We start from the raw sequence: 26,350 nt of genomic DNA on the forward strand, positions 1-26,350 counted from the left end.
TCCGTCAACGTCAGCGACGACAGAGAAGCGGCCCCAGTAACGACAAGCTCTTTTTGAATAACGGGCTGTCATCCCACTAGACGTCATATGCAAGATGCTATGTTTCGTCAGTGTCCTAGACTCTGTTGCAGTACCGTAAAGACATCACAACCTAAATACATCATGGGGGACAACTTACGTTATGACAAAATTTCGCTACAGATTCCTAACTTGCTGTCAAGCAAAAAGAATCAATGCCGAAATGTTGCGCAACAGAATAAAGACGTTGTTCTCCACAGCAACAGCTTGCTTTAGTGATCCTTGTTAGAGAGCAAATCTGATCTAATATTCACGCACGAACATCCGTATCTCCTAAAACATTACACAAGAGACTCGTGTGTAAACAGATTTATTGTAGTATCAGAAATGAAGCAAAAAATAGAGCAAAATAACAGAAATAAATAATCTTCCCTTTTCCAGAACACTTTTGGTGCAGGACTGACCTCCGCAAAGGCAAGAGAAATCTGTATAATTCTGTGTATGAAGCGAGAGGTGTGTTTTAAGCGTGGTGAAGTGTGTTAAAAAAGTGTGTGAAGCATGGTTAAGTGTGTATGAATTGTGTTTGAGGTGTGGTGAAGTTTTTTGAAGGATGGTGAAGTGTGTGTGAAGCATGGTGAAGTGTGTGACGTGTATGCGAAGAAAGGTTAAGTGTGCGTGAAGCATGAAGTGAGTGTAAAACGTGAAGTGCGCAAAGTAAGGTGAAGTGTGTGTAATGTGTGGTTAAGTGTGTGTGAAGCATGAAGTCTGTGAAGTCTGTGAAGTGAGGTTAAGTGTGTGTGAAGCATGTGTGAAGCATGGTGAAGTGTAGGTGAAGTGTGGTGATGTGTTGGTGTGTGAATGAATACATCCGCTTGGCCATTGTGGTCAAATCATATGAGAGTGTAAGTGTGTTATGTGTGGGTGTGGTGGGCAATTTAATAGCAAATGTCATTGTGTGCCATATGTGTGTACATGACATGTATGTTTGTAGGCAATGTGTGTGTGTTCCCGATGTATATGTCTGGATACGATGTGTGTTCGCAATGTGTGTGCGTGATGTATGTGTGTACGCAATGTGTGTGCGTGATGTATGTGTGTATGCAATGTGTGTGCGTGATGTATGTGTGTATGCAATGTGTGCGCGTGATGTATGTGTGTATGCAATGTGTGTGCGTGATGTATGTGTGTACGCACTGTGTGTGCGTGATGTATGTGTGTACGCAATGTGTGCGCATGATGTATGTGTGTACGTAATGTGTGCGCGTGATGTATGTGTGTACGCAATGTGTGCATGATGTATGTGTGTACGCAATGTGTGTGCGTGATGTATGTGTGTACGCAATGTATGTGTGTATGCAATGTGTGTGCGTGATGTATGTGTGTATGCAATGTGTGTGCACGATGTATGTGTGTATGCAATGTGTGTGCGTGATGTATGTGTGTATGCAATGTGTGTGCGTGATGTATGTGTGTACGCAATGTGTGTGCGTGATGTATGTGTGTACGCACTGTGTGTGCGTGATGTATGTGTGTACGCAATGTGTGTGCGTGATGTATGTGTGTACACAATGTGTGTGCGTGATGTATGTGTGTATGCAATGTGTGTGCATGATGTATGTGTGTATGCAATGTGTGTGCGTGATGTGTGTATGCAATGTGTGTGCGTGATGTATGTGTGTATGCAATGTGTGTGCGTGATGTATGTGTGTATGCAATGTGTGTGCACGATGTATGTGTGTATGCAATGTGTGTGCGTGATGTATGTGTGTATGCAATGTGTGTGCGTGATGTATGTGTGTATGCAATGTGTGCGCGTGATGTATGTGTGTACGCAATGTGTGTGCGTGATGTATGTGTGTACGCACTGTGTGTGCGTGATGTATGTGTGTACGCAATGTGTGCGCATGATGTATGTGTGTACGTAATGTGTGCGCGTGATGTATGTGTGTACGCAATGTGTGCATGATGTATGTGTGTACGCAATGTGTGTGCGTGATGTATGTGTGTACGCAATGTATGTGTGTATGCAATGTGTGTGCGTGATGTATGTGTGTATGCAATGTGTGTGCACGATGTATGTGTGTATGCAATGTGTGTGCGTGATGTATGTGTGTATGCAATGTGTGTGCGTGATGTATGTGTGTATGCAATGTGTGTGCGTGATGTATGTGTGTATGCAATGTGTGTGCGTGATGTATGTGTGTACGCAATGTATGTGTGTATGCAATGTGTGTGCGTGATGTATGTGTGTATGCAATGTGTGTGCGTGATGTATGTGTGTATGCAATGTGTGTGCGTGATATATGTGTATGCAATGTGTATGTATGCACACGATGTGTCTGTATGTCCGTGATGTGCGTGTATGATGTGTGTACGTGATGTATATGTGTGATGTGTATATGATCTGTGTATGCAATGTGCGTGTGTACAATATATGTTATGTGTATATATGTATGCAAAGTGCACGTGTGTACACGATGTTTATATGTATGTAATGTCTGTGAGTATGCAATGTGTGTGTGTATGTGTTAATTATGTATGTATGCAATGTGTTTGTGTGTTTGTGACATGTTTGTGTTTGTCATGTGTATGTGTGTTTGTGATTATGTGTTTGTTTGTGTACGCAATGTGTATGCGCTGTACACAATGACACAGCATTTACCTGCAGTAATGAAATAACATAATCACAGAAAAGCTGAAAAATATATTCAACATATAATAATTAATAACATGCCATATATAATTAGAACAGAAATAGAATAAACAGAAATTAAAGAACAAGGCTACCATCCATTAATCAGACAGGTGTTCAATTTCTTTCTCTGAAGGCAAAAAAGATTTCTCAAAAACATCAACCAGAATGTCCTTCTTCTAAAAAAAAGTAAAAAAAAGGAAAGAAAAGAAAACACTGGGGCAATAGGGCAGTAACTTTCCTAGAACTCATTATACATTTTGAGACTAGGATTTCCCATGCAGGTCTTTTTGCATTTTTGTAACCAGAGCTATTATTAATAGTATGCGGGTCACCAGGGATCATATTTCACTTTTCAAAAGGTAAAATGACACGTATGTGTATACAGACGCCTTCAGGCTGTTACATGAATCAGAATTTTAAGACATTACCCATTTCTATTTGGCTATAAAATAAAAAAACCCATATAAAACGTCAATCTTAGAAAGAAACTGAATGACACAAGGTTGACACAATAAGTGATTTCATGAACAAAATATGACTTAATATTCTATTGTTCTCATGATATCACACTTCACTGTTCCCAGTAATACAATCTCAGTACAATGTATGGAGAGAATATACACCTTATGACAGTGTAATCCATTGTTCCCAACAATACAGCAGAAATACTGTGACAGAACTGTGTATGACAGTGATATACACTGTATGACATTGTAAAACACTGTTCCAAGCAATACAGCAGCATACCAGTGCATGACAGAATTATACACTGTATGACTTTATTATAAACTGTATGACATCATCTTACACTGAATGGCACCATCCACTGTTCTTAAGAACAGAAGAATGTATAACATCATCGTTCACTGCATGACATCATCAAAATACATTGTTCCTAGGAATTATAGATACAGAAGAATGTATGACATCATTGTACACTCTATGACATCATCAAAATAGATTGTTCCTAGGACTATAGATGCAGAACAATGTAAGACATCATTGTACACTGTATGTTATCATGATCTACTCTTTCTGGGAATATAGATGCAAAACAATATATGACATCATTGCACACTGTATGACATCATCATACAATGTGTCTGAAAATATAGATGCAGAACAATGTTTGACATCATTGTACACATACAGGTATGACATTATCGTCCATTGTTCTCGAGAATATTGTTCCTGAGAATACAGATGCAGAACAATGTATGACATCATTGTACACTCTATGACATCATCTTCCTAAGAATATAGATGCAGAACTAAATTTGGCATCATTGTACACTGTATGGTGTCATCATCCATTGTTACTGGGAATATAGATGCAAAACAAATTTTGGCATACACTGTATGACATCATCGTTGTTCCTGGTAACATAGATGCAGAACGATGAATGACATCATTGTACAGTCTTGGCATCATCATCCATTGTTCCTTGGAATGCAGATGCAGAACAACGTATGACATAATTGTACACTGTATGACATCATCATCCATTGTTCCTGGGAATACAGATGCAGAACAACGTATGACATAACTGTACACTGTATGACATCATCATCCATTGTTCCTGGGAATACAGATGCAGAACAATGTATGGCATCATTGTACGGCACATGACATTGTCATCCATTGTTACTAAGAGTACAGATGCAGAAAAAATGTATGTCATCATTGTACACTGTTTGATATCAGTTACAGTTTCTAACTGCATCTGATCAACAACAGATCTGAGATGAGCTGAAAAGAGCATAATTATTCTCATGAACATTTACACTTTATCTTTCAATCCTGTGGCATTTTCTTTTCATTTCTTTGTTTTTGCTACAACCATTTCACTCCTGTTTCACTTATTCCTGAATCAGCTGACAGTCAATTGGCAAGTAGGTCAGTGTAGATTCAGCACTTGTTTTGTTCTTTTCTATTTCATCTGACTTCACTTTCACACTATTGCATAAAAAATCTTTAAAAATCTGTCTAATCTCTTTGCTATCATCAGGGGAACCTTTCTAGAAATATACTACACAAACATTCTACACAACTCACATTAGTGGAATGCTGTGTTTCAGTAGCAAACAACCATGACAGACTACTGTCAAACAAGGATTAGTTGGACCAGCACATAGAACATGTTTACAAAAAGTAAGTGGTGCACAGCAATGAGCAAATCCATTTGGTTAGTGGAAGGGAGAGCAGATGTATGTTAGTGCACATGCAGTGCATGACAATGAAACTGATTCTGCACCTAGCTGCACATGCCTTGCTTATAAAACTGTCAGGTCCATGCTCAACTTATCCTTGATTGCCAGTAGAAAATAGGGCATTCTGTTACTATTATAGTGAAGCATAAACTAACTTCTGTCAGTGATACATGCTTTTACAAATGATAAAGGATATCTGAAAGAGAGTGTACTTGAATGTGCCAAAATGTTGTCCCTGGATAACTTACTGCATCAGACAATCACATGATAAAAAAAATCAGCTGTACAACGGTCTGGAAACAGAAAATACTGAAAAATAAGAATCAAACGAGATTGGTCCAAAAACTAGCTTAAAAATATTAAGAAATTCAAAAGAATACATTAACATGCAGGACACAGAATACAGCTCAATAAACTGGTCTAAATACCAGTACTTGACACACACACACTTCAACAATATCCTCACATTTCTAACATGGATTTATTTTGTGACACACAAATCTTTCTTTGTGAAACACAGGACATTCTTTCATATATGGCTGTTGATTTTTACTATTTCATTGTCACTGATCACGAAACAATAAGAACTGAAATATACTTTGGTACAATCACAATCTCATCATGCAACCACTTTCATCACCGATGCACATTCATTCAACACACATTCAGTACTTATAAACTTTGACATTCAACAAACTTTCATCGCTTGCACATTACAATGTCTTTCATATTTGGTTCACTTCTGTTCAACACTTATACATTCAACCTACTAACACATTCAATATCTACACATTTGACACTCAAACACATCCAGCATGCACACTTCCAAGGTTTAACATGCATACATTTAACATTTAAGGTTTAACATGCATACATTTGACTCTCACATAATTAAATAACACTCATTCATTCAACACTCCTATACTTTCAACGCTTACATGCATTAAACGCTCACATGTATTCAACATTCACACACATTCAACATTCACACACATTCAACATTCACACAAATTCAATGCTGAAATGCATCCAAGGCTAATACTATAAAGACTCGCACACATTCAACATTCACACACATTCAACATTCACACACATTCAAGGCTGAAATGCATCCAAGGCTAATACTATAAAGACTCACACACATTCAACATTCACATACATTCAACATTCACACACATTCAATGCTGAAATGCATCCAAGGCTAATACTATAAAGACTCACACACATTCAACATTCACACACATTCAACATTCACACACATTCAATGCTGAAATGCATCCAAGGCTAATACCATAAAGACTCACACACATTCAACATTCACACACATTCAACATTCACACACATTCAACATTCACACACATATAACATTCAGCATATCATCATACACCATGGCAAACCCAGGCAATACTGGAAAAGAATAGTGTTTTATGCCACTTTTACAACATGGTATCAACATTATGTCAAGGCAGTGAAAGTTGTCCCAAATATTCTGTACCCTGATGTTCAACAAATGCCCACAAAGTTATACATCACATGTACGCCACATGGCAATGGCCTTGACATTAGTACCACTGCGACAGTCAGTAACAGTCAGTACCACTGTTACAGTCTTCAGAAATATCATAGCAGATCACGAGTGAGAAAATATGGTTTTAATGCATTTTTAACAATATTCAAGTACTATCATGGCAGAGGACATGAGAAAGGATTTCACACTTTGTACACGTGGGGAATCGAACCCGGATCTTCAGCGTAAAGAGCCAATGCTTTAACCACTAGGCTACCACACCATCAGATTATGCTCTATGTCAATGCTATACAAATGGTCTACAGGGTCTAACATATAAATAGATCTACATCACATCAAAAAGTATACCCATAATCACATTATCAGTCACTCACACATCTTGACCTCAATCTAAGATTTATGTAACTCACTGATACAGGAGGAGGTGCATCAGGTTCACTGGTAGACTAAGGCTGTCGGAGTTACCTCCCTTCGCTCATCCCATATTGCATACCTTCTCCCTGTAGACCCACTGCAGTATCTCAAATTTAACAGGCCTTGTTACATTTCTTTGTCCCTTACAAAATTCAATGTTACAGTGAATACTTCTTTATAAGAGAAATCTCATTCCAGTATAGAAAGGCACCAGCAGACATATTGGGGAAGGAACAATTTCTTTGTACCCGGTGAATCCATTATCTGATTCTTATCTTAAATGGCAACATAATTGTAGTAATATCACTGCATGGAACACAAGAAATGGGCATCAAACATTTGCAGCCATGTGGGGAATCGAACCTGGGTCTTCAGTAAGTCGAGCAAACACTTAAACCACTACGCTACCCCAATTTTCACTTAGCTCATTTGAGTAACAATACCAAGAATAAAAAGCAATGTGCCAAACCCAAATTTAAACACAGGAATAAATGGGCATTAAAATGAACAATTCTGGAAGATATTGATAATCACATAAGCACCCACATGGAAGACAAAAACAAGCTTCATGCACTAAGTGAATGCAACTGAAAGGTACTGAAGAAGTTACCTTCCTTTATCCATACACCCATATTTTGTAAATTGCCTTTCATCCAGTACAGTATTTCAAATTTTAAAGGATTTTGTCATGAGGGCTACATGTATTGTTTCAACAGCAGGAGTACGTACTCCTTATACTTCCTGCAATATAGGAGTACTGTGAAAATTAAAACTACTGAATGGAATTTAATGGAGTTTCAGTAATCTTGGTTTATCAGTGTTGCTGCTACGCTGCAGGTGAAGACATCTGTAAATGATTCTAAGACTGTGCACCATTGCTGTTTTGCACATCTGCTACGTTTTCAAAATTACCGTATTGTGAATATGTTTTATCCATACACACGCCAGCATTATCTGGAGCTCTTGTCGTATTTTGACACTGTAACAGTTTAATAATATTTCTGAGATAGAAATGAAAACATTTTGACTGGAAAAGTTTTGTGAAGATAACACAAAATCTGTTGTGTAAGTACACCAAAGATTAGATTTTTCCTGTTTCTATATTATGTCATGGTGGGGAACAACATGGGAGGTAACTCTGCATAGCACAACTCTAAAATCACATTGGATAAGCATTATACAAAAGTGTCCAAAAGCATATTTCTGTTGCTATTGTTTGAATGCAATGATTCAAGCATGTTTTGTAAATAAATGTTGCAATCTCGTGTTAATAACCAAACATAATGATTGGTGGTGGTTGTCGAGGTTGAGGCAGGTGCAGCATTTGTAGCTGCTGTAGTAGTAGTTGATGTGTTTTCATTGTGCCAGTTGAGGTAGGGTACAAACACTGTCACTGCTGCTGTTGTTGACTAAAGTTGACATTGGTTATTGCTGTTTTTCCTCCATGGCGACCATGGCATCTGCAAACTCCAACACTGCCCGGTCTATCCATGTTATCGGACTTGGCGTAAAATACCCACCCTCAAAATATCCAAGATGGCCACCATGGCGTGTGACCACAAATATGCAGTTGTCGTGGGATTCTGGGAAACAAGAAAGTGAAAGTTGATGCCATGCTACTTTTCGCCACTTTAAGAAACACTAACATGTTCATTTATAATTTACATTCAGTGATCTTAATTTAACGATAAAGGACTGCAAAAATGAAAACAGTTTTATCTTCTAATTTTCACACATAACAAAACTGGCCTCACACATTGTTCCCATGTGAGTAGCCAAACCAGGCATTCTGCCTGACAAGCGTTTGCTATATTTGAATGGTTACCTGAACTCATAAAAGAGGATGTGTGAATGAGTTTCAGTTGCATCACAACTGTGAGTTCATGAGAGAGAGTGAGCTTTTTATAATGTTGAGTGTTGAAATGTCCTTTCATGAAAAATGACGGAGGCAGGCAAAAGGAAGCATTGTGTGGACTGCTTTGATGTTCTGTTTGTAAACAATAGCTGAAGTCCCAAAGCTGGTTGTGGTCTGTCCGGAGCAGTCAATCCAGTCATCAATAGCATGAGAGTCAGTCAACACTACTGGGATACAATGACATCTGTCCACCAAGTCGGCGAGACTGACCACCCGATCCCGTTAGTTGCCTCTTACAATAAGCATGGGTTACTTAAGAACATTTCAAGCCTGATCTCAGAAATGACATATCATTACCTGCAAACTTCCGCGGAATAGAGTGAATGCTGGGTGGCACCAGAGGGTCATCAAGTGCATTCAGAATAAACATCGGTATCGTCACCTGAAATGAACATACATTCTCTGTAGCTCACCTTCTTTGCTTGTTTAGATGTTAGGTTTACTCATCTGCATTTTTCACCTGTTTTGGGGTATATTTGTGTGACTGTGTAAAGAAAACTTCAAAATTTGTTACAAAAATTACTGACTTACATTGTGGAAGTAGTTCCCGCTAGTTGCTAGGCAACATATGGTTTGTTGACTGACTTATGTTGTGGAGGTAGTACCTGCTAGTTGCTAGGCAACATACAGTATACATCACAAGTTGACTGACTGACATTGTGGGGGTAGTGCCTGCTAGTTGCCCGGCAACATGCGGTATACATTACAAGTTGACTGACTTACGTTGTTGAGGTAGTTTCCGCTGCTGCATGACCTGTAGTAATCGTCCAGACACTTGAAGCCCAACCTCTTGCTGCAAGACAGAACATGAGTGAGTGAGTGAGTGAGTGAGTGAGTGAGTGAGACAGAGAGAGAGAGAGAGAGGGAGAGAGAGTGTGAGTGAGTGAGTTGGGCTTAGCATTGGTCACAAACCCCAGAAATGGTCACTTCACATATTGTGACAGAACACCATACAGAGAACAAGAAACTACTAAACTTGACAGACCAAAATTCATATTCTTATCACTGCCATGGTCTGTTTGATTTTATTTTAAACTGATGAATTTCGCACACAAAATCTGTTAATTGCGACAATTTGCACAGTGCCATGAACCTGACTCTAATGAATCATATCAAAATTTTGGACACCTGTATAAAAATATTGTTTCAACTAAAAATCCTTATTGTGTAGTGACGTTTTGTTATTGCTTACATGGTGGAACTACCTGCAGGTAGAACAGCCAGGTGAGAGTGCTGCACATGTGTAACTGAAATTTCACTAATCACGCTGGTTGATTTCCTGGCTGTTCAACCAGTTGCCAGAGAAAAGGATGTGATCCAATCCTGTCATCACCAAAAATTAAAAGTGTCATAATCTTTGATCAGAGGTCACATCCAGTACAGATCAGTCAACTAGTTTTCAAGACATTCAGTCACATATCGAAAGTCAAATTGACATCATAATTCCGTATTTCTACATGCAGACGTCACGTCCAATGCAGTTAAGACAAATACTTTGCAAGTGTTTTGTTTCTTATTGAAGAACAGGGCCCTTGTTCTCGAAACGTTCGTCGCCCAAACAAATCTTAACTCTGAAGGTCGCCCATGTGTTAGGATGGCCTTAAGAAACACGTAGTATAAAAACGTTTTGAGAATGGCTGGCCAGCTGGACAACTAAAATCATCCTGCACACACCTAATACCATACACAACTATGAAGCCAGACCATCCCACCTCGACTAGCCCAATCTTCTACAATACAACAGTTTGGCCCTGATCCTACCAGCTATCAAACCTTTACTGTCCCACCTCAAGTAGCCCAATCTTCTACAATACAACTGTGTGACCTTGACCCTACCAGTTATCAAGCCTTTACTGTCAAAACTTGACATTACCAATCTTCTACAATACAACTGTGTCATCTTGATCCTACCAGTTATCAAGCCTTAACTGTCCAACCTTGACTATACCAATCCTCTATAATACAACAGTGTGACCTTGACCCTACCAGCTATCAAGCCTTTACTGTCCAACCTCAACTAGCCAAATCTTCTAAATACAACAGTGTGACCTTGACCCTACCAGCTATATGCTTCATCCAATGTTTCCAGCGATGTTGAGCTGAATATCTTCTCCAAGTCAAACCTGCCATACTTCTCCTGCGCTGAAGTGCTGAAGAGGATGCTGCTATGGCGATGCAGAATCTTCTTCATATTCTCCGTCATCGCGTAGACATACACTCGTGGCAGGAAATAGCTCATCAGCTGCGGGCAAATCCTGGAACACAAATAAGTAATAATATTGATAAGAAAGGACATTTTTAATGTGCTTCTGTCCATGTTATGTTCATCGTGCTACAATAAAATCACACAATAATATACAACAAAATACATATTGTTGGCTTGAGTTAGTCATAGGCTTATGGATAAGTTTTCAAGCGAGAGAATCAGAATCTAATGTTGACAGGTAGAGATATCCACTGACATGAAACAGCATGTTGGAAAGATAGCTTGCGGAATGAAGCTACGTGGATCTTTGGACACTGATAACAAGAACAGGGTTCTGGGATCAGAGAGTTTTAGATGGTATGTATTCTTTGAGGAGATTCATGATGACTTGTAGAAAATGCAAAGGAGCTTTAAGTGTCAATACCAGATGCAATACAAAGCCAATGTAGGGATTTAAAATAGGCATTATGTCATCTGGCTAGCTGTTCCCTTAACGTTCTTAGCCCTGCTTACTTCTTAAGCCCAATCTGAGCACATTGGCTATGATCAAAGTTTACAATTTTTAGGGCTACAAACATTTTGAGAATAAGGGTCCTGGCCCGTATTTCTGAACTGTTAAAGTCTACTACATGTGCCTACAGCATGTAACTCACTGTGTGACATCGTATCCCTGACACAGGGACATCCCACAGATGAAGTGCTTCTGGTTGTCCGGATGCTCGCCTAGATACTTGGTGATGATGTTGGCGCCCATGCTGAAGCCGACGGCCAGGAAGCTGCTGTTGGGATACATTTTCCTCATGTCCTCCACCATGTAGTGGAACTCTGTCGTACTTCCTGTAGGGGAGGTAACTCTTGTTAAACATTAGAGAAGGAATGAAGGGGACACCTGTTGAGTGCATGAAGGGGAGACAACTCTTGATACCACTAACCAGAAGATAGGTAAGATAAGAGGATGTACAAGGGAGATAGCCCTTGAGATCATTAGAGGAGACGGGGAGACGACTCTGCATACCGTTATTGAGAAGAAAGGAGTGAGTGAGTTTAGTTTTACGCTGCACTCAGCAATATTCCAGCTATATGGCGGCGGTCTGTAAATAATCGAGTGTGGACCAGACAATCCAGTGATCAACAGCATGAACATTGATCTGTGCAATTGGGAACCGATGACATGAGCCAATAAAGTCAGCGAGCCTGACCACCCGATCCCGTTAGTCACCACTTACACCACTCATAGTCGCCTTTTATGTCAAGCATGGGTTGCTGAAGGCCTATTCTACCCTGGGACCTTCATATCACAGGTCTAGAAGAAAGGAAGATAACTGAGTCTCCAATGTACATAATTACATCCAGAAAAAAATAAGAGGAGGGTCTTCATGCTACAATAGATTTTGATATGTCATGCGGAGTAGCTCTACTGGCTGGTCACAAACAACTTGCTGTAGAACACACATCATACTAGCCATAATCAAATATCCGTGGTGACGTGAGCGCCACGTCTCTCAAGGCACCAAGATGGTTGAGGACCGCCACTCTGTAGCCGCTCCGTTGTGCCATGTGGACCAGAGTGCGGATGTAAGGGCTCTCACTGCAGTTGGCGATGCCCGGACACACCAGCATGGTGTAGTCGCCTGTAACACACACAAACACACACAGTTAACATGAAAGTTGCAGAAATAGCGACCGCGAAGTCCAGGGCCTCGCTCCACAAAGTGACTGAAGTGATAAGGCTATCGTAACTCCCATGCTTGAACAAAGACTTACGAATGTCGTTGCACTACGATGGCTTTGAGGAACGGGGCCTATTGACACCATAATCTGCTACTTCCACAGATTTGAAGGGCGGTAGGGTAGTCTTGTGGTTAAAGAGTTCATGGTGAAGACACAGGTTCGATTCCCAACATGTCTCCAGTGTGTGAAGCTCATTTCTGGTGTACCCCTCCGTGACAATGCTGAAATATTACTAAAAGCAGTGTAAAAGCATTCTCACTCACTCACTCAATGAGGTAAGAGTCATAAACATGCAGTTAGTTTGAGTTTTGAATTGTTTTAGCATAACAGCCAATCAGAGTGAGTGAGTGACTTCAGTTTTACACTGCACTCAGCAATATCAAAACTAAATTGCGGCGAGCTGTAAATATTCGAGTTGGGATCAGAAAATCCAGTGATCAACAGCACGAGCATCAATGCCTTATCTAAAATGAAATTACTGACATGTGAATAATTTGTTTAAAATATAAACCATAGGAATGTAAGTGCAATCTGAGACTAAATATCATTACTTCCTCACCTCCAGATGGGTGTTCCGAGAGAGAATGATAAACATCGAATGTGGAGGTAGCCCCATCAGCCATGATGTGCTCGTGTCTGTCACCCTTGAGGTCAGGGTACTGGACTCGCCCCATCTTGCCGTACACGATTGTCTGGATGTGACCACTCTTCCCCCATATCAAGGTCGGGATGTATCTGAAAGTGGTCACAGGAAGCATAACAGAAGCTGTGGTGTGAAGGTGAGCTATAAAACAAAATGAGAATATCTCTGTAGAATCACAGGTCATTATACATCATGTTCATAGGTTTATGCCAGTTTGTTGACAGTGCCTTCTGCAAGATGACAGACTGTTTTCCTGCGTGCGCGATGTTCATGCATGTGATGTCTTTCACCTGTGAAAGAGAATTACCTCCCCTAGTTCTCAACATGGCACATATGAAAATTACCTTTTTCAACTTTGCCACCATCTCCAGGCAGAAGTCGCCAGGACACACTGTGACACCTTAGTCTGGGGTATTTCAGTTTGGCTACTAATGGCAGTGTTTGGTTCAATGCCGCCTGACACCCTTCGATTCATTGAAAACACAACCATGACTATCACGTACTTTACAATGTCACTAATAATCAGATTCAAAAGGCAAAAAGTTCATCAAAACTGTGGGCAGTACCCTTATTCTCATTACAGTCTAGCTTGCTGTCATAAAAAAACTAAAATGACAAACATCCCTGTCTCCTACAAATTTGATACTAGCAATCATCAGGTCCTGCAAGAGTCACATGTCGAACTTTATTATAGACTATAGGCTGTTCACTGGTCAAGAGGGGGCCATGGACTGACTTACTCTTGATGTTTGATCATGTTCCCTGAGCTCTGTATTGGGGGGCATCAACTTGCCATGCAAAATTATTATAATGTTCTGCTTAAAAATTACTTGAAGTGGGATGGGGGTAGGGCCATTGACCTTGTACATGACATGCAGGTAGGTCACTTGCATCATATATTAATTTTAGGGTCAGGCATTCATTTTGTACATGCTCTTGAGTAAAGATCATCATTTAAGGCACTATAGAAACACATACAACTCATGTGTAGACACAAACACACAAGTCTAGAAAGACCATCAAAGGGAGGGAACTCTGAGCTTCATTCCTGCATTGAGCAAGTTTAGTTTTGTGATGGCGATTAACACCACTGTCATTTCAAGAGGACAGTGGAGCAGCCTAATGATTAAAGTGTCTGCTCGTCACGCAAAAGACCCAGATTCAATTGCTCAGATGGCCACATGAAGCCCATTTCTGTTGTCCCGACGTGACATTGCTGTAATATTGCGAGAAGAGACATAAAACTAAACTCACTCTCTCACTCACTCACTCACTCACTCCTTTCAAAGAAATTTATCAAATGTTAATTCCCAGCAAATTATAACCTCAAAAGTTTGGCTAAATATGGGGCAAAGCTAAAACAAATACAGGGCTTCTCTGAGTAAAATGTCCAAATTTTCTAGCTTTCTCAAGCCTATGCAAGCCCTGACCGAGGTGTGAGTGGGGTACTAAACATGAATATACTGGACAAAACAAGTTAGGGATACTGATATATCAGTATGTCAATGAATAAATACATCATTATTCATAATTTCAAAATTAACAAACATTCTTAACTATTTTTGTCCAGTATAATAGCATAGTATCACAGAGGGCTGTCACACAAAAGAAGGCCACATCTGACTAGCAGCCATTCATGCCACATAAAAACCCATTTTCCTTCAACAAATATATTAACATTTGAACATGTGTGCCTTGTAAAATAGTCACATAAATCACCCATAATCATAAATTTATTCTCAGAAGAGCACAGCATGGTTTTATTGTTACAATGTGTATTGTTTACCGATATATATATGGCTGGTAAACACATTGCCAGAACATACAAGCAGAATGCACAACTCATCTGCTGAGAAAATGTTCTTGCTTATTGTCTGTGTTTATTGTTTATTGCTAATGAAGATACAATATTGTTTATTTTGGATTCATTAACTAGTCAGGAACAAGTCTCTAAGGAAACAAATAACAATAATTTCTAAAAATTATCAATACACATAACACAGTGTTCCTGTAAATGACTGGCATCCTTGAACTGACCGCTTATCCAGACTTGAAACTTGAAAGCATAGAATTGCTATACATACACAGACTTAGCATTCGGTAGAGCCTTTGAGTGAGTGAGTGAGTGAGTGAGTGAGTGAGTGAGTGAGTGAGTGAGTGAGTGAGTGAGTGAGTGAGGGCGTAACAGGCAGAACCATAACCACTAGGCTACCCCGCAACCTTTGCGCAAATCTGTGCATTAATAGATGACTGTATATACCTGACTGGGAGGGTAATCCAATTGGTAAAACGTTAACTCATCACTCATATTGCTGAAATACTGCCAAAAGCGACATACAGCTCACTCACTCACCTGACATACGACAGCAACAAATAACAATGTTTACAATGGCTGAAATGTTAAAATACCACTGAATTTATGAGATTACTAGATAAATAAAAATCCCAAAACTACAAAACAAAACTACATTTTTTAACCACCTTGACTGCCAGTGTTATATAAATCCCTGAATGTCCCAGTTGCCAGGGCTACCACAGTCATGAAGAGGAAGACAAAGGTCACATTGTTGAGTCACCATGGTTACAATGCAGGTGACATGATGTAATGTCAGTAACACCATGTATATCTGATCGGTGAGGCGACAATGTGGTCTTAACACACTAGCATATTAATTACTTAGTTATCACACGTTCAAAAGGTCAAGGTCAACAACAATGGTCATCACACATTATTAAAGTTTAAACCATTATGATATCACACAATACTGTCCTTGAAGTCAACTCTGGTCAGGCTGTAAATATGCATAAACAAGAAAGCTTTTACATGACTGTTCAAGCTAGAGATGGGACAATATCAAAATTTCACGATACAATACACATTGCGATATTTTGGAATCATAACATTCAACTTGATGCATACCATGATATTCTATGTTTAGTAATTTTCTTTAAGGCGCATATATATATAGCAATTTGTATTTTTGACAAAACTGTCAATTCCTAGTGAAAATTAACAATTTTAAGGTCAATGATACATATCATGATATGAAAAAAAGTATGGACATATTGATCGTCAGATGAAGTATCATGAATATCAATATTATGTTACATATCGTCACAGCTCTAGTACAGGACATTATGCAATATTCTACGGAAACCATATATCTGAAACTGCCATTTTGTCCAAGGGTTGGAAGACGTGCCAGATTATGAGACACTTCTTTGTTCAAACACTTTCCCAGATAAGGGTCATATACTGTTGTAATGTAGGCAAAACTTGAGCACTTTAGTCCATGAGCCAGACCCCTGAAATAGGGGTTGTCCATACCGAGTGAGTGAGTGAGTGAGTGAGTGAGTGAGTGAGTGAGTGAGTGAGTGAGTGAGTGAGTGAGTGAGTGAGTGAGTGAGTGAGTGAGTGAGTGAGTGAGTGAGTGAGTGAGTGAGTTTACAGCTGCACTCAGCAATATTAGTTAAAGCCGGGTGGTCTGTAAATAATCGAGCCAGGGCCAACTACGTAATATTTGATGTCATGAGCATCGATCTTCACAGCTGGGATATCATGGCATGCATCAACCAAGCCTGACCATCTAATCTCGTTGGGTTGGTGAAAATCAATTCTAACCTCGATCTTCATGGGTGGAACAAGCATGCGTTGCTGAAGATCAATTCTAACTTGGATCTTCACAAGTAGGGCAAACATGGGTTGGTAAAGACCAGTTTTAACCTGTATCTTCATGGGTGATACAAGCATAGGTTGCTTAAGATCAATTCTAACCTGGATCTTCATGGGTGGGACAAGCATGGGTTGTGAAGATCAAATCTAACCCAGATCTTCAGAGTGGGGCAAGCATTGAACAGTTGTCAACTATCACCAGGTCAGAGGTTGAAGGTCATGTGACATTGTGACCCCTTATCTAGTACTGTATGTGGCTGAAGAATGTTATATTTTGAACACAATAAATGCATGAGTGGCTTTACAATGCTTTTAGCAATATTCCAGCAATATATTGACAGGGGACACCAGAAATGGTGTTCACACATAAAAATCAATCTGGGGAATTGAACCTGGATCTTTGGCGAAGCGAGCAGACACTTTAATCACTTGGCAGCCCAACAGCCCTGTTTTGAACATGATACTTAAACCCTTGAGACTGGTTTGCCTTGTGTGTCAACTCCTAAGAGTCCACTCATCACGCCGAAAGTCCAGGTTTAGTTCTCGGTGTGTGAAAATCATTTCTTGTGTCAGTCACCACGATGTTGAAACAGAGCAAAATCCTACTTACTAACTCATCAAATCTGATGAATCGAGAATTATATTCAGCTCACAGACTTTGAGATGACCAATGTCGTGGTACATGTCTTATCTGGAGGTTGTTGACAGGTGGACTGAGAGAGCTGCTCTCTGATAGTGGTTAACTTGAATCAAGTAACATAACAGTCATATGACACGCCAAGTGGAAAGGGTTGAACACAATGTGTGGTCTAAAGTCAAGACCTCCAAAGAAGTAACTATCATCAATATATACTGAAGAGAAAAAAATACTATCCCACTTGATATTGAATGTTTCATATACTGTTATAGCTTAACATGGTGATATAATATGAACTCTGGTTGCACTTAGCACTCAAACACTTTTTTTTATTTTTCAAAATGGAATCTGGTTTAAAATTTCTTAAAATTACCAAAACACGAAAAAACACAACTCCTGATTATTATCTAAGATATTAGGGGAATGTCAAGCAAAAAGATAACCATTCTGAGAGGATAATGAACATAACAAAAACATGCATATTTTAAAATTAATCAAGAATTATGTTTCAGGAATAGAAACTGGATTTGTTCTTGTGCTAAACTGAAGTGACAGGTATGATAACGCTGAACAGAAATTTGACTCTTTTTCTGTGTTTCCAACATGGTTTATATTGACACTGGCTGGTGGTTTAATGTTGTACTTGGCAATATTCCATTTATATAGTGACAGTCTGTAAATAACCGACTCTGAACCAGAAAATCCAGTGATCATCAGCATCAATCTACACAACTGAGACACGATGACATGCAAGAAACAAGACTGACCACGTGATCCCATTAGTTATCTCTTATGACAAGCATGGGGTGCTGAAGACCAATTCTAACCCGGATCTCCATTTAACAGACTATACAGAAATATCAGTTTGAACAACTGCCTTAGAATCATCTGTTCCAGCAGAGCTGTGCACAAGGACATAGGGACAGTGTTTTGTTTAGGATTAGGAAAGCAGTGTTTTCACTGCCTGTGCATCGAACATCTGTGACACACTTATAGCTCTAATTAATAACCAGCTGTTGATGTACAGTACTGACAGATCTATATTCAGCAGATGTATAACATCTGTCACAGAAATCAAAAGCAAGCTGACAAGAACAAGAGATTCTGCAAGTCAGCTCAAGCCCACTAAGCTCAATGATTTGGTGGACTGGGTGGTCAGAATCAATGATTTGGTGGACTTGGGGGTCAGAATCAATGATTTGGTGGACTGGGGGGTCAGAATCGATGATTTGGTCGACTGGGTGGTCAGAATCAATGATTTGGTGGACTGGGTGGCCAGACTCAATGATTTGGTGGCCAGGCTAAATGACTTGATGGATTTGGTGGCCATACTCAATGATTTGACGGATTGACCTTCCTCAGTATCGCTGGTTTAAGGATTTATTTTACTCACAATGCTTTAACAGGGGATGATTTAAAAGATGTTAACCTAGTTGCACCTAGTGCAACCTAAGATAGAACCTAGTTGCACCATCCAAATTCCAGGTGCATTGCTTTCACTGCAATATGTAATGAAATATGCTGCTGACTTATTCAAAGTTTAGAAGAAAAATTAGCAGGTATAATTGTGCTTATAATATCAGATTTATTGTTGATTTATTTCTAAAAACTTGACTTGCACTGGGTGCAAGTTAGACAAATAACTAGGTTGCAATTTTTTGATGAATAACTCTTTTCTTTTTCAAACGTATTTATCCTCACATTATTTGGAATAGATTGCTCATAGTTTTTATGTGATAAATGTATAAATGCCAAATACTATGGCAAAACTAGCCATCCAGTCATTTCATACTCTCAGGAGCGAGAGAATTATACACTGTATATGAACAATATGAACTTGATCGTGTTTCAAGCCATGCATTCACTCCGACTGATTGTAGACGACACCATACATAAATCACCATGATGCATGAAACATATCCTGGTGAATGACTGATTGAAACGTCCCCCAGTTAGATCTACTGACTACTGCTGACTTGACTTGCCACGAAAAAAAACCCACGTTCTATTTTGGCATCAGGCGCACTATGACTGAACCCGGAAATCAGCTGGTCCTCGCTGCAGAGTGCATTTAACTCTGTGCTCGCTGTGCAACACATTACACAATGTCAGTCACGGAATCGCCAATCGCCGCAGTTAAATCGTGTGAAATGTGTGCCTGTCAATCAAAACAGGTGCGCGAAAATTGAACTTACGGTTCTAGGAAGATGGGACAGGCTGCGAGAATGCTTTTCACAAATGCAGACGATCGATCCTTTATGTAGATGTCTGGTGCCACAGACAGGCTTGACATGTTCAAAATCTTGACGATTCCTAACAGAAACGCCAGTCCCAGGAACCACTCGGTCATGGCAGTAGCTGTCAGTCACTCAGTGTCACGCGGAGAGAGTTGATGCAAGATGCACTCCTCGAGAAACTTCTCTCCTGCACGAGATACACTCCTAACGGCTTTTCATTGACTGACTGCTGACAATGGCAGTCCGTGCAACATGGATATTAGCTGAGTTGTACTGTTACTGCAGAGTTGCGGCCACTGTTGGCTCTAACTGATTATCATTAACCATTCGCTATGAGATCATCGGCTGCGCAGGCGGCTGAGACACAGTGCGTCACGTGATAGATGAAGCAATTTCCCAAACAAACATGGATTTATCTCCCTTTAATGAAATAGCGACCTTTGCTCCCGCCCCACACATTCTTCTCTGAGTGTAAACAAACCGTTTATGTAGCCAGCCTACATGAGTGGCAATCTTGATAAATGTGTTATTTGAATCGAACGATTGATACTAGTCACACCAGCCGAAGGAACACTATTTCCCAAATTTAATTATATGCGGAAATAAACGTATCATCCGCGGCCTCATGTAACCGTTGAAGAATGCTGAAAATTATTGAGGATATACTTTTTTATCATGTGTAAGGCGACGTTTCGACTTAGATTCTATTATCGTTTTCTAGTAAGTGACCAGTGCTTGAAATGTGTGCCTGCGTCATTTGGCAGGGACAGAATCAGTTGTTTTTTTCAGAACGGAGGGGTGGACAATGGGGCTGGCTGCGCACCCGAGAACCCGGGGGTTAATAATTATTCTCAACCAAATATGCTATTGTTAGCGGGTCGTGGAATGAAAGAGAATCCGGAAGACTATGAACAAATGTGTCAAAAAAAATGTGTAAACAACTAAACATCATAACTATTGTCATTCAAAAGCGGAATAATGGGAATTATGGTAAATGTTCATTTAGGACATAGGTTTTAATGCCCTTATATCGTGTGTGACCAGGTTGGGATTTATCTTATATTTCATACTCTCCTTAATGCTCAGTAATAGGCAAAGGGATTACTACCGTATTAACAGAACTAAACATTGTTTCAATGGTCCGATAATATATTACGGCTGACATATTGCCGAGTGCGACGTAAAACTAAACTCACTCACTCACATGGATCGAAATATGTCCCGGGTATGATTACTGATTTTTCAAGTCCACAGATATATTTCTGAATGTCTCCGACAGCAGGCACCTGTCGCTAGAATGAATATTGAACTTGGACTTTGTGTAACGTCTTTATGGCATTATGGTTTGTTTGTTTGTTTGTTTGTTATGTATTCAAAGGTACAGAAGCAGAATAAACAGGACAAACATAGAAGTGATGACTGAATTCACCTTATTCATGATACCGGCCGTTCTCGTTTTGTTCTGGCGACATGGCTTTGCGAGTGTTTTAACGGGTACTATAGATCTGGCAAAAGTGTTGCTGAGTGCGGCGTAAAACTAAACTCACTCACTCATTATCAATCAATAAGTCGTTTTAAACGCTATTTTGTAAGACATGGGTAGCCGCCCGCTCGAGATCTGGAACTTTGCGGGTGATTTGGACACCTCTTGAATTGGTAGCGTCTAGAGATGTTTTGGAAACAGTCACCTGAGAGCTAAATGGCTTTGTGGGGAGGGCAGGCAGACAACATACTTCACAAACATATCTTGGAGGGATTCATGAAGTCTAGTCAGCGTGCTGTGGAATCGGGCTTATCGCTACTGACAAAACATGAAAAGTCGACCTACGCTGTTCAAATAAATAAATAAATAAATAAATAAATAAATAAATAAATAAATAAATAAATAAATAAATAAATAAATAAATAAATAAATAAATAAATAAATAAATAAATAAATATGTGTTGTTTAGTATATACAAAAGTGATATGACATTGTTTGGTGTCGTTTTTCTTTGTGTGTGTAATTTAAGCGGACAACTTTAATTTCATAATTTGACACATTTCAGTTATTACAGCTGGAGGGGAAGTAGAGTGTGCAGACACTGTAAGACTAGCAAAAATAGGGGTAGGGGTGAGGGTGCACACTTCTTTTCCACCCGGTTTCAATGACCATTTAGTAAACTAACTACAGTTGGAGTGGTAGCGAGATAGGAAACGTGAATAGACGAGGGGAGTTCAATAAGTAATGCCCCGACCCACTTCCAGCTGTCTTGTTTAGCTAAACATTTGCATGTGATTTGAATGATATCTCTATGGGTAATGAGGCAAATGTGAGCTCTGAACTACTCGTGGTTTCAGATTAACAAGTGTTGGAACTGAGTAAGGTGTGAAATGGATCCTGTTGAGTGCTGTGATGAAATGAAAGACGCTTATGGTGATGAAGCCCCATCATATGACCTTGTAAAACGCTGGCATCGTGAATTCAAACATGGCAGGAAGTCTGTGGAAACAGCTCCCAGACCTGGTCGCTCCAACAAGCCCTGGTCGCAGAAACAAGAACGCGTTGAGTGCTCGAGGATGAATATGGAGATGTGTCAAAAAGTTTCTCAAAAGACTAATCACACAGGATGAAACCTGTGCCCATCACTATGATCCAGAGACCAAAGTCCAGTCAATGCAGTGGAAACACTTGGTATCACCACCTCCAAAGAAAGCAAGGGGGCAGCCCTCCGCTGGCAAAGTCATGCTCACAGTCTTCTGGGACCAAGATGGAGTTGTGATGACAGATTTCCTGGCAAAGGGTACCACAATTACAGGAGCCTACTATGCTTCCCTTTTGAGGAAATTATGAGAAGAAATCAAAGTCAAGAGGTGGGGAAAGATCAGCAAAGGTATCCTCCTCCTGCAGGACAACGCTCTGGTGCACAACTCGCATGTCGCCAGATCAGAAGCACAGGCGTGTGGCTATGAAATCCTCCCCCATCCTCCCTACTCTCCTGACCTTGTATCCTCTGACTTTCATCTCTTCCCAGCCATGAAGTTGTTTTTGAAAGGAAATCGTTTCCCAGATGCTGCTGCCTTGATTTCTGAAGTCACTTCGTGGTTTGAGGACCAAAATGGGGTGTTCTACAAAAAAGATCTCCAGAACTGCATCAAACGATGGGGAAAATGCATTACTTTGGGTGGTTCCTATGTAGAGAAAGACTAATAAGTGTGCCAAGTTTCATTGCTCTACTGCTACGGGAAATGGGTCAGGGCATTACTTATTGAACGCCCCTCGTACGACTTTACTGGGGAGGGATAAGTACTGAAATGAACAATGCAGATTTTTTTCAAAGTCTACAGCGACTTATTTTAAACAGACCATGGTTTTATGGAAATTGGTGTGCGATGATATTGTATTACAAAGGGCACTTTCTAAATGCCCATTTTCAAAGCAGGCTTAGCTTCATGATAAAGGATAGCTGACGTAAAGAATAATAACTTTCATACTGAAACTAGTAATGGTGTAGCTACCATGGAGTCTCACTATCACTATAAAAAGAAACAGGTAGGGTAAATCAAAAGCAAAACCAGGACGGGTGAAGCCGACGATGGTTGGGATCGAGCTGGGGGATAGATATATTGGCTACAATATGTTAATCCCATGGGGAATTAAAGTAGGGACATGCATTGCTATCTCTTACCATATACATGTATTACAGTATCCAGTCCTGTCGATCTGCGGGTCCTCATGCCACATATATATTACGAGATATTTAATACGACGTTTTGTTTTTCTGTGGGTATCTGGTATAATACTCTTTTGCATATCTTAACATAAACTTCATGAAAGAAAGATGTTAATCAACAGATGAGACATATTCAACTCACGTGAAATATCTTTGAGATGAGCAACCTAACTCCCGTTTATAGTCTGATCTGTTTTTTTTCAGCATCTATTAGCATTTTTGCGAAGGTTTGCCCGAATTTACGAGTCAACATGCTTTTTCTGGATATTCTCTGAATACCCAGTTACGTATGTTATTTCGACATATCCCGATTTGCAATGGAAAACATTATCACATCGACATAACACGTTATTTTTTACATGTAGTCTAAATAAACAATAATTAAATGTATTATTATATCATAAAAATTATATATATCCTAATCTTCTGTGCAAACATTGAACTTCCTTATTCCAAATGAATACTATTTAGGTGCACATTTATCTCTCACGTGGAGACAAGATTTAAATGATGCAACAGAGTCGCAATCAGCTAAGGAAACATAACTCTTCATTATAAATTATAAACCTCAAGTGTGCTTGTCACTATATATTAGGTCATCTCTTTTCCCAGAGGTTTTTGTTTTGTGGGACAGGTTTTACTTTTCGCTAGAAAGACCTCTTTCCAGGTTTTACTTTTCCTAACTTTATATGAACATCAACATTCAGTTGATACACGAGTGTTTGAAATCAGTTGAAAAATATCGTTGAACATTAGACTCAAAATGCACATGACTGGAACCGCAAACACATGTGTAGGCAGACGCTCTACCGCACGGCCATCGGACCGAGGAAGCTGGAGGGGTTAAATTATCTACTTACAGTTACTGTCATTAAATAGATTTAACGCGCACTTCTGTTATTGTTCTGTAGCTTTAAGTGATCATCTACAATTACCCATCATTGGCGGTATATATGTTAGAGAAAATACTTCTCCTGGTCTTGGTAGACAATGTAAAGCCATCGGGTTCGGGAAATCCCCCTCCGGTTTTACATTGTCAAAACCTCGATGGCGTGTTTCTCCTATACTTAACTGCTAATGGAATAAAAGACGGTTGTGCGTTCTTCAATTTTGTACATTTATGGGGTTTCTAACTCATAACTTGACCGAAGAAAAACTGGAGCAATATCATTTTGGAATTTTGTAAAATGATGTCAATTTGCGTCTTCTGCTTTTCTCAGAAAGTAAATTTTATCCTGTTTCATAATACAATGAACCTGTGTCAGAGCTTCCAACCCCCAAAGAAAAAAAAAGGTTGAGAATCCGGGGTTCAGGGGCTGCAAGGCCCTGGTCGGGTCCAAGGCGGAACCTGGCGGGGGGTCGGGCCGAAGCCCCCTTGAAGCTGCAGAAAAGTAGTGTTTTTAACACCATAAAAGTGCTTTTAAATTACCATGCGGAGGAAAAATATGAACATAAATGTTGGAAAATACAATATCCTTTCTATAGGTATCTACAGTTTCCATGTTAACTGTCACTCTATAAATTGGTTCACTAAAAACAAATTAAAAATACAGTTGGCAAATATTGTCAACTATCTTCCAGTGCAGTCATTCTGTCATTCATCACAAACCAAGGTGTATGGATGCACATCATTCCACATGTTAACTGTCTATAAATAGGTTCAAAAATGTTAATTGTTTTTTTTAAAAAAACGTGAGATTATCAATGTTTGTCGTGAAAGCGTGACAAATGCTTAAAACCCGTGAGTCTCAAGCCAAAGGCGTGAGAGTTTGCAGGTCTGCTCTTTGTCAACAACATTATATTCAAGATTGACAGCCGTGCCGGACTGTTCACTGTAGAAACTGTCTTCAGTTAGTATTTCTGATCTCACTGTAAATGCCAAGATTCTTTTGAGCTGATATTTTATATTTGTGACCCATTACCTTAGACTTGTGACCTAATCTATAAGTCAGCGAACTGCTTGTTTGCGTAATGGGAGGATACCTAGCAAATGTCAGGAAACATACGTAAATCCGGTTATAGCATTATTTCCTACAGTGTTTGGGTATATTTCGGTGGTGTACTATCCGGCTTTTGGTTCAGTGAGTTTGTTATAGGTGTGGTTTGGTGAGATCAAAGTCTACAATTTTCCCTGTAATTTGTAATGTGTACTTACAATCGGCCTTTCCGACATGGTTCTGTCAATGCTAGTCCCAACCATTCCAGTATTGAAATGTAGAAAGTCTATGACTCATTAGCGGGAATACATGAATAGTTTTCAGAATCATATTCTTACAAAATGGTTCTTATGAAGAACGCAGATCCTGTGGGCCGTGTTGGCTTCCCACATTATCAATGCGGAGACTTGCACCCGGTCTTCCTCCCCGTTGTCCTTCACTCGTATTTACATGCGTCACTCCCACGGAACACCTGTTCATAAATAATTTATGACGCCATGGCAACGCAATCCCACTTCTCTTATACATTACTTTACAGCTTCTGTATATATATAGTTGTAAGGTTGTCAGCATGTAGGGGCAGTGGGGTAGCCAAATGATATTGCAGGGGCAGTGGGGTAGCCTAATGGTATTGTAGGGGCAGTGGGGTAGCCTAATGGTATTGTAGGGGCAGTGGAGTAGCCTAAAGGTATTGTAGGGGCGGTGAGAGCCTAAAGGTATTGTAGGGGCAGTGGGGTAGTATAATGGTATTGTAGGGGCAGTGGGGTAGCCTAGAGGTATTGTAGGGGCAGT

The 26,350-nt window shown here is 39.8% G+C and overlaps 1 protein-coding gene across 1 annotated transcript; it reads right to left on the bottom strand.

The window, feature by feature from the left end:
* Nucleotides 1-790: 790 nt before the first annotated feature.
* Nucleotides 791-20,257, bottom strand: LOC137259294 (monoacylglycerol lipase ABHD2-like). Its single transcript, XM_067796927.1, has 8 exons — nt 19,867-20,257; nt 13,278-13,453; nt 12,451-12,618; nt 11,641-11,824; nt 10,842-11,036; nt 9,505-9,574; nt 9,079-9,163; nt 791-8,449 (listed from the first exon to the last, which is right to left on the bottom strand). Exons 1-8 carry the CDS (start codon nt 20,019-20,021, stop codon nt 8,292-8,294), a joined length of 1,191 nt encoding a protein of 396 aa, XP_067653028.1. The 5' UTR covers nt 20,022-20,257; the 3' UTR covers nt 791-8,291.
* Nucleotides 20,258-26,350: the final 6,093 nt, after the last annotated feature.

This window comes from Haliotis asinina, chromosome 13 (assembly GCF_037392515.1).
Source record: "Haliotis asinina isolate JCU_RB_2024 chromosome 13, JCU_Hal_asi_v2, whole genome shotgun sequence".
In the NCBI taxonomy this organism is placed as follows: Eukaryota; Metazoa; Mollusca; class Gastropoda; order Lepetellida; family Haliotidae; genus Haliotis; species Haliotis asinina.

What these genes read in the sequence shown, in the direction of transcription:
- LOC137259294 (XM_067796927.1), bottom strand. Translation starts at nt 20,021, where the DNA reads ATGACCGAGTGGTTCCTGGGACTGGCGTTTCTGTTAGGAATCGTCAAG. An exon ending in TGTCCCATCTTCCTAGAACC is followed by an intron (nt 13,454 to 19,866) that starts GTAAGTTCAATT and finishes GACCACTTTCAG; the next exon opens with ATACATCCCGACCTTGATAT. An exon ending in TTGGATGAAGCATATAGCTG is followed by an intron (nt 9,575 to 10,841) that starts GTAGGGTCAAGG and finishes TCTGTCTTGCAG; the next exon opens with CAAGAGGTTGGGCTTCAAGT.